This window comes from Notechis scutatus, chromosome 6 (assembly GCF_049901735.1).
Source record: "Notechis scutatus isolate UNSWTSFEM ecotype Mainland chromosome 6, rNotScu1.2, whole genome shotgun sequence".
Classification (NCBI taxonomy): domain Eukaryota; kingdom Metazoa; phylum Chordata; class Lepidosauria; order Squamata; family Elapidae; genus Notechis; species Notechis scutatus.
The window spans coordinates 5,792,912-5,808,138 of record NC_142014.1 but is presented as its reverse complement, the minus strand read 5'-3'; the positions used below and the strand labels follow the sequence as shown (position 1 = coordinate 5,808,138).

The following is a 15,227-nucleotide window of genomic DNA, read 5'->3' as shown; positions in this document are numbered from 1 at the left end:
CTCCTACTCTCAATTTCTTCTTTACTGGTTTGATCTTCTGATATTACATAGAGGTCAAAAAATTACCTCGCCTTGTCTATGCTATCTATTTTAAATTTTTTATCCTGCCACGATATTCACATGCCTTCTGGGATGAGCCATCTAAATAGGATGTTATGCTTGTTCAACTACGAGTCCAGAAACCGATAGTTCTTTCTATGCTCTCTTATTCTTCTCAGAATTTGTTTTAGCGTCATAATTTTTACTCCCTTGAAAACCAATGGCTCATTCTCTTTTTATTTTATATATCTCATCCCTCATTAATTTCTTTGAAAATGTGGGCCTCTCGTGGTAGTTTGAAGCGTCTTGTATAATTGGTATATATTCTGTATTCCTCATTGATTTCTCTCCGGATCGCTTGTCCATCCCTCTGTAATGCCTCTGCCAGTAGATCTGATATTGTTTTTTGTAGGTCTTCTCCCCTTTCTTCCACCACATTCTGGAATCTAAGGAAAAAATCAGCTTTCTCCATCTCTAAGTAGGAAATTGCTTCTTCTAATTTCCTGTTTTCTCCCATTAGTTTCTGTTCAATCGTATCCTTCTTCTTATCCATCTGTTCGATCTTTGTTTCTACCACCTTTATTTTTTGTTCTGTCTTGTCTATTGCCTGTTGCATTGTTCCTATCTTCTGTATTTCTCCTTTCATCTCCCCCATTTCACTTTTAAAGTCCTCATGATTTCTTATGATCATTTCTTGGGTTCACATCATGTTTTTTTTTGTATTGTCGTAAGTGCTGCTTGTATTGTCTGCATATTTGGTGCAGGATTTGTCTTCTCAGAGCTCAGCATACACTCAATCAAGCATTGTCCTGCTGGTGATGCTGTTGCCAGTGCTGAGTTGGATGCTGTTTTCTTCCCAATTTTAGTAACAGTTGTGGTAGTAGACATTTTAAGATTTCAAAAATTCCCAAAATTCCTAAAAAAGTCTTTCAATATTATCATCAGTTTTATCAGTTGACCTCCAGAAAGTGTCAAACTCTGACAGTTTTTCAATCTAAGTAAACTAATCACTATAATTCAGGTATATATTAATTGTTTAGTATCTAAAAGATCTGAAAAGGATTTGAGTAACATAGAAATATAATGTCAGCCTTTAAGATCGTCTACTATTGCTTTGCATCTTTCGGCTACCATAAGTAACAGGGGGAGGAGGGGGGACAAGTTGGGAAGCGAGCTGGAGGTGGTATAAACTAGCATTGTATAAAATGAGGAGGGAGAGTGAATTCTTGCTTAGGTTTCTATTTCTTGCTTAGCTTTCTCTTCTCTGCGCAGCTGCAAACCTTTATCAAAGTATGCCAAGGTCAACGGATAGAAACCTCATCACCACCTGAAGATGTCCACATGATGATATTCACAACTTTTAATTAGAAGAACCATTTGAACTATTGGGGGTGGGAACATTGCCATCACTTTGTATATGTGATTTAAGCGCCTATTCCCTCAGATTCAGAATTCTCTTGTTGCTACCACTTCATTTCCAGTAAAAGATATCTTTTCTCTAATTAAAAGAGTCTAAGATTTTCTTTCTTGGATTTTGAATGGAGCACCAGCTGACATTTTATCAAAGTCAACCTTACTACTATGCCATTCTATATATTATATTTCCCTTTGTCTTTGTTTAATTATATAATGCTATAAAGAAGGTAAAGTCTAAGGTACTTAAATATAACTATGCATATGTAAATATAAAAAGTATAGATATAAATATAAATGTATTTGTCTAAATATAGATATAAGTATAATTTATGTCCAATTATCAATTAGATATCAAAGAAATATAGTCAGTGTATTTCTATTAACTATTTTATCTAATTATTAAGGTTGTAATTTAATACTTTAGTATATATAATATAGAGTAGGGTAAGTAAAACAGTTGTATAAATGTGTGTGTGTGTGTGTGTGTGTGTGTATCAGTTTTGATGTAAATTATCCTATATAAATTGTATATCTAATAAATAAATCAATTAATCAAGTATAAATAGGGGAAACCAAATATATGATATAGAATAAATGCTGTTATAAATATTTATGTATACTGTTTAACTATTTAAATACTTAAATAATCTGCAGATATTAGTCAATTCCCACTTCTTCTTTCTTCATACTTGTCAAACTACTCTCCACACTTCTATTGCATCAGCCGTCTTTAACTGTTTAGTCTCTAATTCTCTCAGTTTGCATAGTCACTGCCCTCCTTCGAGATGGTTTCTCTTCTCCATTCGTCTACACCGAAGAACTCCCAGCTACTGTCTCTAATACCTCTTTGCTTCTTGAAATCAGTTCAATATGCAAAAAAGTTCCAAAAAGTTTTTTAGGAGATTTAAATTTATACGTTTGGTTCTTCCAAGCCTCCCCTCCTTCCGATTGTAAAACTACTCGCCTTTATTAGTTTTCTCCACTCCGCAGTCACTGCCAATTCCCCGCCACAGTCCACTTCCCCCAGAAACTCCCTCTGCTAGACACCTTTCTCAGAACTCTCTTCTCTCACCTCATCAAATTGTCCAAATCCAGCGTTTCTTTTCCAATGTCTCATACTGATTTCCACTTTCCTGCTTCCCGATTGCAGCTGGTTGTCATGGCTTTGGACCCGCCATAGATGCCAGGTTTCTTGCATACTGGTTTCAAGGGGTTTCCTCTCGTTGTAGTGGAAGGTTGCTTTCCTCTTTACTACCCTTAAGGTTTCCCCTCTAATTCATGCTTCTCTCCATGATCCATGATGCCGAAGAGCTCCCGAGCATGCAAAAATTGGACCCAAGGGAGTGGAGATCACTCTCCTTGCTCCTCACCGCTGCGACATCACCACCAGAAGTCTGACCCTTGAAAGTTTCGATATAGATTGAATTGATAGGAGGATCTATGAAGGTTCCACTTTTGGATTATCTAGAAGAACAGACTGATTAACCTGGGGATACAAAGACTCCTGGACATTGGACATTGAATTCTTTATTTGAGAAGTGATTTTGGTTTGAATAAAAGATTGTTGGATTATTGGACAAAAAGAAATAAAATAATCAGAAATAAAGATGCATGGAATTTGGGAAGAAATTGAGTCCGAAATCCAGGATATGAAGGACACTTTGACAAGAAGATGTGAGGAGATTCTGAATAAAATACAGAGCATAGATGTAGTGCCAGAAGTCAAGACACAAATGACAAAGAGAAAACAGGATGTCAGGAGGAGGAGGAGTTAACTGAAAGAGCAGCTGGAAAAATAGAACAGATAAAAAAGCAAACAAAAAAGAAATTACAAGGAGATAAAAATGATGATGATTGATGATATAAATTAAGGGGAGAGTATTTTAAGTGAAGTTAAGTGGGAATTGGAACTGCAGGGAGTTTTCTTTGGGAGAGAGACAAGGGTAAGAGAAGAGAACTTGAAAATGAGGCAGTGGAACTGGGTAGAGAAGGAAGAGGTGTATAAGAGGATGGGCCAAGAAGTGGTAGGAGATAGAGATAAAAATCCAAGATTGGAATACGGGAGACAAGCTAAGAAATGAATAATTAAAGCTTTAATGCGAATGAGAGAGGATGAATAATAAAGGAATACAAGTTAGAGAAAGGGGCATTAATGGAATAGATATTTTTACATTATAAAGTGAATTAATAACAAGGGAATTTAGAATTTTAATGAAGGTAATTTTGAATATGTTATATGGAATAATCAATTGAATACTATTTAACAAATATGTGTATTATTAGTTAAACTATAAGATTGTTGAATGTAATAAATATGAATATTAACATTCTATTTGTAAGAAAAGGAATGATACATAGAATTTGATTGATATAAAAATAACATTGAAATTTTGAATAAGATAATAATGAAAGATTATAATTAATAAAAACAACTGTACTATTATTAGAATTATATAGCCTGTTAAACGTAACTATGATGAATATTATTTTATTTGTATTAAATAAGTTGCAAAATGTGATTAGAAAGGTGATTTTTTAAAATATAATGGTAGCATAACTAAAAATCAGAAAGGGGATAAATAATGGAAGATCATAATTCAATATAAATTGGTGAATTATTATTAGAATACTATAAATCTATTACCACTACAAATATGATTAGTAATATTTTATTCTTAGTAAGAAGAGAAATACTTAGAATATGGAGATTGACACAAAAATAAGGTACTGAATGGTGAATAATCAAAGAATGAAAGATTACAATTTAATAAAATATATGTATTAATATTAAATTTTATAAGATTGTCAACTGTATTAAATTTGAATAATATTGTCATATTTGTTTTAAAATGTAAGACACTCCGGTGCCACACTGTTCACACAATGGTATGTTTGTAAAAAACAAGAAAAAATAAAAAAATTATGGGAAAAAGAAAAAAGAAAATAGCTTGATCCCCTCCTCTCTGTGGCAGCCCCTCAAATATTGGAACACTGCTATCATGTCTCCCCTGGTCCTTCTCTTTACTAGACTAGCCAAGCCCAGTTCCTGTAACTGTTCTTCATACGTTTTAGTCTCCAGTGCCCTAATCATCCCGGTTGCTCCTCTCTGCACTTTTTCTAGAGTCACATCTTTTTTATAGTGTGGTGACCAAAACTCTAGGTGTGGTCTTACTAAGGCTTTTTAGAGTGGTATTAGTACCTCACTTGATCTTGATTATATCCCTCTGTTAATGCAATTTAGGATTGCATTGGCTTTTTTGGCGGCGGCTGCACACGGCTGGCTCCTATTTAGCTGGTTGTCCACTAAGACTCCAAGATCCCTCTCGCAGTTATTGCTATTAAGCATGGTTTCACGCAGTCTGTATGTGTACTTTTGATTTTTCTTGCCTAAGTGTAAGACTTTACTTTTATCTACATTGAATTTCATTTTGTTCGATAGGGCATAGTGTTCAAGACTGTCAAGATCCATCTGGATCTTGAGCCTATCTTCTAGGGATGGCGAACCTTTTCACCCATAAGGCAATGCATACAGGGGGGGCATGCCCCCTGCGCATGACCCATGTGTGCATGCCACACATCTCTGTGCATGCTTATGTGACCCCCATACACTGTGCATCTCTGCGCATGCATGTGCGACCCCCACACATGCAATGCATGTCTCTGCGCATGCACAGGTGACCCCCCATGTGCACTGTACATTTCTGTGCATGTACACACATCTCCTGTGCATGTCCCACCCCCTGCACATGTGCAGCAGGTACTCGACGATCAGCTGGCGGGCAGCACGCTCACCTGTGGAGTGGACCTGCTCTGGGACGACGGCTCACGTGCCAGCGGAGATTGCTGTGCATGCCACTTCCAGCACACATGCCATAGGTTCACCATCACATTTCTAGAGTGTTAGCTATTCTTGCCAGCTTAGTATCATCTGCAAATTTGGCAAGTTTCCCTACTATTCCCTCATCTAAGTTGTTTATGAAGATATTGAAGAGTACTGGGCCTAAGATGAAACCTTGTGGCACCCCACTCCTTATTTCCCTCCATATATAACCCATCTGGTGGTGATGCTATCTATCCCACTTTTTTTTACCATACCAAGAAGTAGGTTGTGGTGTACTTTGTCAAATGCCTTGCTGAAGTCTAAGTATATTATGTGCACAGTATTTTGCTGGTCTATTAGTTTACTCACTATGTCAAAGAATGAAATAAGTTTGGTTTGGCATGATCTGTTTTTAACAAACCCATGCTGACTGCTAGTTATTACTTTACTTCGTTCTAGATGTTGGCAGGTCTGTTTTTTATTATCTTTTCCAGATTTTTACCAGCTATTGATGTTAGACTGGTTGGTCTGTAGTTTCCTGGGTCTGTTTTTTTTCTTTTTTGAAGATGGGAACCATCTATCAGCTCTTTCGGGGAAGCCCGATTCACATAATAACTGCATGACTGATTTAACATCCTTCACAAACGTGGCGAGAGAAGTCGGAAAATGGGACAAATTCGCTTTGCAAATTGTTCACTTAACAACATAAAGCTTGGTCTCAATTTGTGGTCATAAACGGAGGACTAACCTGTAGGGAAAGGCTGAATTGGATCAATTTGGGATCTGCCAAGTGGCCATCAGAAGCATATGGCATTAATAGAATTAATCCCATCTGATCAAGGCCAGCCATCTATCCAATAGTATTAGAGAACTCGGTACATGCTCAGAGGTCGGGGAAGAGAAACAGACAGGAGCATTGGGTGGAAAATTTCCTTTCATTGTTAAGATTTTTTTTAATAAAGTTTTTTATCTTTTTTAGAAGACAAACACTAACAAACACAAACATAAAACATAAAACCATCTTCCAAAATACAGTGTGCCGGTTGGTACATTTCTTTCGTGCAACGTCACAATATCAACCGTCTTCCCTTCCAAACATACATTCATATTACATAAGTCAAATATACATATTATATTATGTTATATTGTGTTATTATTGTATTGTCGTCAGACCCAACTAAAAATGTATATATTTCTTATCGAGCAAATCTCTATTTTAACAAACCTGGAATCATACAATTCATTTCCTTATATTCAATTATATAACATAATTACATCATATTATCTTACAGATTATACTGTTCCTTTCCATAACATAGTTTACTTCTCTATTTTCTTATCTAGCCATTGATAAAATAAATCCCAAATTTTATAATATTCTTTATCTTCTTGCTCTCTGATTGCTAATGTCAATTTACTCATTTCTGCACATTCCATCATTTTCTTAATCACCTCTTCCTCTATTGGATTTTTTTTGCTCTTCCAATTTCTAGCAAATACAATTCTAGCTGCTGTTAACACATTTATAATCAAATACGTCAATTCTTTACTGTATCCTTCAGGCAAGATACCCAATAAAAATATCTCTGGTTTCAAGTCTATATGCTGTTTTATCATTTTTTCAAGCCATGTATGAATCTTAGTCTAGTGTCTCTTAGCTTCCACACATGTCCACCACATATGATAATATGATCCAGGTATCTGATGACACTTCCAACATCTCTCTGATTTGTTCTTGAACATCCTTGCTGGGGGTAAATGCCACCTGTAAAACATCTTATACAAATTCTCTTTATATGCTACCAACATTGTCAATTTTTAATTTCGAGACTATAGTTTTTGCCATTTATCTAAATCTATCCCATGTCCAAAATTCCTCCCTCAGGCAATCATTGTTTCTTTAACTTGTTCTTCTTCCAATTTAATTCCAAGTAAGTAACCATAAAATTTTTAAATCATTTTCTCATCAGTACCTGTTAAAATTTCAACCAGTTCTGTAAGTTCATTATAAAATCCCTGTGTTTTATAGTCTTTGTCATGCCTAGAATGTATTTGCATATAGGTATACCAATTCATCTTAATTTCTTGCTCCTCTAGTTCTTGTTTAGATTTGAGTTCACCCTTTTCATTTACAATTTCACCATATCTAACCGTGTGTTCCATTCTATAAACAACTGGGTATGCAAATGCTTCTGTAGTTGACAACCAGACTGGAATTTTCATATAATGTTGTTTTCTTATTTTTTCCCATATCAACAATAAAGAATCTCGTATATAATGTCTCTTGAAATAACCATGAGTTTTACTTTCCTTATACCATAAAAAAGCATGCCATCCCAGTAATAGATCATGACCTTCTAATGTGAATAATCTAACATTCCTTAACAAAACCCATTCTTTGACCCATATCAATGCCACCGCCTGACAATATAATTCCCAATTAGGTAAGCCAAATCCTCCTCTTATTCTAGCATCTTGTAACAACTTAAGTTTAATTCTTGCCTTCTTCCCCTGCCATATGTATTTCAACATTATTTTATTTAAATCCATAAATTCTTTCCCTAATTTAATTGGAATAGTCTGGAACAGATATAGTATCCTTGGTAATATATTCATCTTAATTGTAGATATTCTCCCTATCAAAGATAATTGTAGATTCTGTCAGTTTTTTAGATCTATTGCAATCTGTTTTTTTAAGTTTAACATAATTGTCTTCTTTCAAAGTTCCACATCTTGCAGTTAAATATATTTCTAGGTATTTTACTTTGTTTATAATCTGAATGTTCAGTCCTTCTATCAAAACAGCCTTTTGTTTTCCTGTCATATTCTTAACTAATATCTTGGTTTTATTCTTATTTATTTTCAATCCTGCCACCTGTCCATATTCTTCAACAATTTAGGCATTGATTTCAAGGGTTCCTCCAATATAAAAACCAAGTCATCCGCAAAGGCTTGTAGCTTGTATTCCTCCTTTTTTATTTTCATTCCCTTTATTTCCCTATTGTCTCTAATATTTCTATTTAATACCTCCAAAGTCAGTACAAACAGTAATGGCAATAAAGGATATCCTTGTCTAGTTCCTTTTTCAATATTAATATTTTTTTTCAAATCTCCATTAATCATCACTTTAGCAGATTGTTTTTGATATATTGCCTCAACTGTTTTTATAAATCTTTCTCCAAAGCCCATCTGACTCATTTGTAGTATCATAAACTGCCAGTTTACATTATCAAAAGCTTTTTGCGCATCTAAGAATACCAATGCCATTTGCTTCTCTGAGTGAGTTTCATAATATTACAGAGTGTCCAAAATTATTCTGATGTTGTCTTTAATCTGTCTCTTAGGTAGAAATCCATTTTGATCAACGTGTATAAAGTTATTCAGGTATCATTTAAATCTTTCTGCCATTATTGAAGCAAAAATTTTATAATCTGCATTTAACAGGGAAATTGGTCTATAATTTTTAATCTGTTGTAAATCAATGTCCTCTTTTGGTATCAAAGTAATATATGCTTCTGTCCATGAGTCAGGTATTTTAGCTTTCAATAAAACTTCATTCATCACTTCAAGCATTATATTACTCAAAAGTTTCTGTAAGGTCTTATAAAATTCTGCTGAGAGACCATCCGGGCCCGGAGCCTTCCCAATATTTTGTCTATGTAATGCTTCTGTCAGTTCCATCATTGTTATTTTCCCTTCTAGCATTATCTTAATATCTTCAGGTATTTGAAGGTACTCTGCTTCTTGTAAATATTGTTTAACTTTATCTTCTTCAATATTCTCTTGCTTATACAATGTCTCATAATACTTCTGTATTATCTCTTTCTTTCCCTCATTTCCATTGTGACTCACACCTTGATCATCAATCAGCTGTATTATCTTTTTCGCTTCTCTCTCTCTTTTCAATTTGTATGCCAACCATCTACCAGGTTTATTTGCATTTTCAAAGAAATTTTGTTTGGCACTTCTAATTTTTTGAGCTAATTCTTCTTTTTCTGTCAACTCTATTTTGTGCTTAATGACCTCCATTTGTTTTTTGATGATCATTTTTGCAATTCTTTCTCAAGTTTCCAGTATTCACCCTCTCATATCTGTTGATTCTGTCTTTTCTTAACATTTCTTCTTCTTGTATAATCTATAATCAAACCTCTAGTATAGGCCTTCATGGTGTCCCATAAGTTCTGCATTGAAGTTTCCTCCTTTTGATTCTCTTTAAAGAAGAACACCAATTCTTCTTCCATTTTCTGTAAGAATTCTTTTTCTTTCAAAATTACATTATTTAAAGTCCAGCTTGATCTTTTCCTTTGTCCTTGTCATTTGACCCATATTGGGTTGTGGTCCGCCCAAGTACTGCTTCAATATTAATTTCTTGTATATTAGAAATTATTTCCGGTGACATCCAGATCGTGTCAATTCTCGACCAAGATAAACAACATATCCAAATGCTGAAGTATCCAAGAATTGGTGATTTATATGCCTCATTGGCTCAACAAAATAAAAGAGGAGTGGTACTATACATAAAGAATACAATTAAGGCTAAATTAATCTATACAGATGAAGAAAGAAGAATCTTTTTTTTTTTGAAACAAATTTTATTAATTTTAAAGACAAACAAACCATCATTAACCATTGAATACATAAAACCTCTTTCCATTATAAATTTTACAAGTCAAATAAAACATTATTTTATACAACATAATTCTAATTTACACCATTTCCATATGAACATATAAATATCTCTTAGCAAATTTCTCATTATTTCTCTTTACTCTTATTCAATTTCATTATTATTATTTTTTCCTATATTTATCCAATTTATAGTTATCATCTTCATTTCTCTCTGACTTGATTACCGTTATTCTCATCCAACATTCCTCCAAGGTTTTATTAATTCTCACACAGACATAAACACACAAAACACAAAAACATAAAACTTCTTTTAAGAAAGTAACTTGGCCCCAGATTACCTCTCTCTATATGGACTTCAATTAAATTCATGCTCATCTTATATACCATTACCTATCTTATTTACTATTCTATATCTTCTATATAGCTTCTCCGCTTTTCACTCTTCTTAATTCTATTTTATTTAATTCATTTTAATTTAAGTCATTGTACTTGTATCTTTTGTCCATTCCCGAATTATCCATTTATCTCATTCCCTATAGTGAAAAAAAAAGAATTTCTCCTGGAATCACTAATCAGAGTATGATGCCTTTCTATCGTCCCCCTAAATTAACATTTAAAATAATGCCTAGTACCCAATCTGATTCTGCTTAGTACATTCTACCTACTAACTTTTAAAAAGAAAAATAATAATAAATCCAAAATGGTTAAATACATAATTAAATAATAAATCTAAATATTGAATCTTGTGACATTCCAATTATCTATTTCAAAAACAAATGCTACAGTAATAAATTTATAATAACATCAACACAATAGTCAATTAAACTCTTTAATTAAACTTAATATTCTAAACATTCCCTTTAATATTTTATTAAATTTTAAAGTCTATCATTACTAAACATTTCAATATTTTAATCTTTTATTAATTCTTATAACATTCTAGTTTTCTATTTCTAATACAAATACTACAATACCATCTTATGTACCTTGCAGAATCTTCTTTTTTTAAAAAATATACATTACCCTTTGTCCCTAAAAATTCCTTTTTTCCCATCTTGTTTCATACCTTTGTGGCTTTTCCCCTTTTCCCTTCCTTTCTTTTCCCTTCCTTTCTTTTCCCACCTGACCTTTTTACCCCCCCAACCTCTGCCTTGCTAGCTTCCCCTCTCTGTTGTATTCCTTTTTTTTTTGCTTTCCAACATTGTGTTGATTTTGCATCTTATTTTTCTCTTTCTTGGGTGCTTTTTAAGTCTTAAGTCCTTCATTTTCCTTCCTCTCTTTCTCCTTTCTTTCTTAATTAAATTTTTGGATTCATTAAAGATGGCATCTTCTTCTTCTTCTTCTTCTTCTTCTTCTTTTCTCCATCTGTTGTTGTGTTTGCTGGTAAATAGCAAGCGCCATTTCTAAAAAGAGAAAGGCTTCTTTCACAGCATCCTTGCCTTCTTTCTTTATTTTTTCATATTCCTTTCTAAGTTCATCAACAAGTAAAGCCATTGTAAATCTTTTCTTTTTTTTCCTTCTTCTTAAAACAACCAAGATGTTTCAAAAGTTAGAACAGTCCCAAAGTCATCAATCAGTCCAAGCAAAGCACAAAGTTCTCACTTTCTCTTCCTGGGGTAATATCAATAAAAAGAAAAGAAAAGCCCAATCTGTATTTTAAAGCCTTGTTGCAATTAATTTCTAGTCTCAAAATCTTCAAGGCATCTCCTCCAACAAAATCTCAATATTTTTTTTGTCCTCTCCTTCCCACTTATCACAAGAAGCCAAATTTTTGATTCCATAGGGAAGGAGAGTAAACTTTCCTTTCAGCACCTCAAATTTGCCACTTAAAATTCTCCTCTGGAAACAGAATATCCTTCAAAAAGTCATAGCTTTCAGGATGTTAGGTACGTCTTATAGTCCTGGGTCAGCCAAGAAAAACTTTCTCTTCACAAACTTTCTCCCTCTTCCTCCTGCACAGTCTTACCCAGCTGCCGTCTTCTTTGTGGCGGCCATTACAGACCGCCGCTAAGAAAGAAGAATCTTGATGGTGGAAATAATGGACAATAATTTTAAAATGCTTCTTGTAGCACTTTATGCACCAAATGAAAAACAAGAATTTTACAAAAAGTTGCATGAGAAGATAGTAGAATTGGAATTGATAATATTTGCATGTTGGAAGATTTTAATGTTGTAGTAGACACAAAATTGGACTATAAAACACAGAAACTTAATAAAAAGAGTAGAAAGACACTTCCAAAATCCTTTTTTAAGATGGTGGAGAAACTTAGGATTAGAGATGTTTGGAGAGAAATGAACTCTAAAGATAGACAATATACATTTTATTCAAAGAGTCATTGTTAAGATTTTGAGAGAGCAGAGAAGGTAGGAGTGGGCAGCCATCCAACAGGATGCCAATATGGCATTCAGACTGAATAGAGGGCGTCCTCAAACTTATGACTGCCATTGAAAGCAAAATCTCCTCTTCCCCGATTGTATCTCTGATTTGGCCTGTTGGTTAGAAAATTAGACTTCAGTACAGATGGTCCTCGACTTACGACCGCAATGGAGGCCCAAATTTATCTGGCTAAAGTGTCTTTCTGGCAGAAATTATATTTCTTTTATAGTCCTTGCCTCACGACCACAATGGAGGCCCAAATTTACCTCACTAAAGGGTCTTCTGGGCTGCAATTTTATTTCTTTTCTTTTTTTTAATAAAAATTTATTTCAGTTTTCCACATGTGAAAAACTTCTTATTTTAGTGAACAGCATGGTTCCAGGTTATCACATTTCCATACAAACATGACTTTAATTTCATACTATCTTTCACATCCAATTTCATATCTTACCATTACTTTACATATTTTCTATTATTTTTGTCAGATACTTTCCTCCAGCTTATTTTATATATTTTTTCAATTCATTACTTAACCTATTTTCTTAAACTTTAAATAACTCTCATATCTTTATATTCATTATACTTTATGCTTTTATCTATCAAGTTTGCAATTTCATCGCATATTCTTATTTCATCATTCCAAAATGTCTATTTTAATTCAAACATTTCAAAAAAGTTTCCCCCACAATTACCAATTAGAGTGTGCCGCCCCTATAGTTTATATATCATTTAATTAATCCCCTTTAAATCCCAATATTTATTTAACTAAGAAATTAATAACAATAATCTTCTATCAACTGCATTGCATATATACCTTTCAAGTCAGATTCTGCAAGTTTCCCCATTAATTATAAAATAATTATAATTTCAAAAAGAAAAATTAATCTATTCAATTCATCATAAAGACTGATATTATTCTCTTTACAACAATCCTCATATTTCAATTCAGCTGTAGTCTATAAATTCATTAAACTTGTGTTAATAATCTTATCATAATTTCCCTTTTTTTCACATCTATCCCATTTCACTCTGTATATTGTTTAATAAAAAAAACCCAAACATTTGGGGGGCGGAGCTGGCATGGCGGTGGCACAACGCATGATCTTGAAGCTCCAAGATCACCGTCAATAACTTCTCTGCTGGACGGTCCTTTTGGACCTAAACAGTCCCATAGAGATAGTTATAGAGAAGGGCACAACCTGTCAATCCCAGGGACACTGCAAAGTCCCTGGTAGATCCAGGAGAAGCTCTTTTTTCCGGTGGTGGAGAGGCAGCCATCAAAGCTGCTGAAGCTGGGACAGCGCCAGAACAGAAGAAAGCTGGAGAGGAAGTGGGTCGGTTTGGTGAGATAATTCCTACTTACTATTTTTGGAGAGAACACCCTAAAAGACTCAAAGTAAAGTTAAAAGTGAAGACAGAAGAGATTAAGCAGCGAACAGGGTTGGACTAGAAGACCTCCAACTTTCCTTCAACTCTGTTATTCTATTCTGTTATTCTCACCAAGCTTTTTTGGAGAATAGGGTTAGATTATAGTATCAGACTGTTAAATAGCGTAGAAAGAAATACAGGTTATTATAATGAGAAAGAACGACCGAAGCGATTGAAAAAGTTTTTATGCTGAGGCAAATACAATGTGTCTTTTTATTAGTAGACGTGGAGAGGATTCCAAGCAGAGGGCTTAGGTAGTCTGTTTTTATTTATTTGTTTGCCTACATGAATAGCTGTCTCAAGAATTGGAAATGCTAACATTTTATATGATTATTACTATGAAATTATTTCAATTATACAAGGAGACAAAATAATGTAGTAATGTATTCCCTTAGCTTTTTAAACTCTTAATCTAACCATTATGAAGGGAACATACTTCTAGAAAATACTTGTCCCTCTGTAGATTTTATCTTGAGTTTGGTTTAAAACCTCCAAATGTTTTTATGTGTAAATTACAGGTGGAAGCAAAACTGATTGACAAATTGGATAGCTTGATGTCAGAAGGAAAAGGTGATGAAACTTACAGAGAGCTCTTCAACAGTATGTGAGTAGTAAATGTATTTTAAAAATTATTTCATTTAGTTTCTTTTATCAAACAATATTTGTCTAAATGTGTAAAGATGTATAATTCTCTCTGTGTATAATATTTACATTGTGAGAGAGTAAGGAATTTTTTTCTATTTAAAACAGTAATTTTGGTATTTCTTCAATTGTTAGGACTAGAATATATACAGTACTTATTAAGATCCTAAATAATTACTAATATTTTAAAGTGAAATGCCTGTTTTCAAGTCAGCATTTTCAGAACATTTCTCAGTGGAATGAAATTACAAACACTATCAGTTTTTATGTTTTTTTTGTTACTTACATTAAAATGTATTAGTATGTCAGCATAAAATAAATGCTATACATAATTAAATTAGCCAATGAGATTAAATTAAATTCATTTATTTCTGTTGGACACTTATAGGGCGATATGTGTATTGAATCTGTCTAAAACTTAAACATGTAAAAATTCAATTCAACATTGATTTCACTGGAGTTAAGCATGTACATTTATCTGTTCATTTGTAATGGTTTAAGATTAACAGAACTCATCTTTAATAGTAAAATAATAGGAATAGAATTTGCAAAAATATGGAATTCAAATTTCTTCAACCGGTTCTGTGGGTGTGGCTTGGTGGTCATGTGACTGGCTGGGCATGGTTTGCTGACTGGGCATGGCTAGGTGGTCATGTGACTGGCTGGGTGTGGCTTGTATGCAAATATTATAAATATTTATGTAAATATTGATTTTTTTATTTAAAAAAAGAGCAACTTTTACCCAAAATCAGACAAAGCAGGCAGGCAGATTGAGTTGCTCACAGAATCACAGATTCACTCACTTCTATCTTTCTGCAATCTTCTGCCTGAGTCTGCAATGAAAAATAGAAGCTTCAGTCCTAAGCTTCAGTCCTA

The 15,227-nt window shown here is 33.6% G+C and overlaps 1 protein-coding gene across 4 annotated transcripts in view; it reads left to right on the top strand.

Moving 5' to 3' along the window:
• Positions 1-15,227, top strand: part of DOCK4 (dedicator of cytokinesis 4) — a 368,535-nt gene that overhangs the window by 272,655 nt on the left and 80,653 nt on the right. For all 4 annotated transcript variants that reach the window (XM_087969279.1, XM_087969278.1, XM_087969280.1 and 1 more), the window contains one exon: positions 14,228-14,313. In XM_087969279.1, coding sequence (XP_087825405.1) covers positions 14,228-14,313 — 86 coding nt within the window. The remainder of the gene's footprint in view (positions 1-14,227; positions 14,314-15,227) is intronic.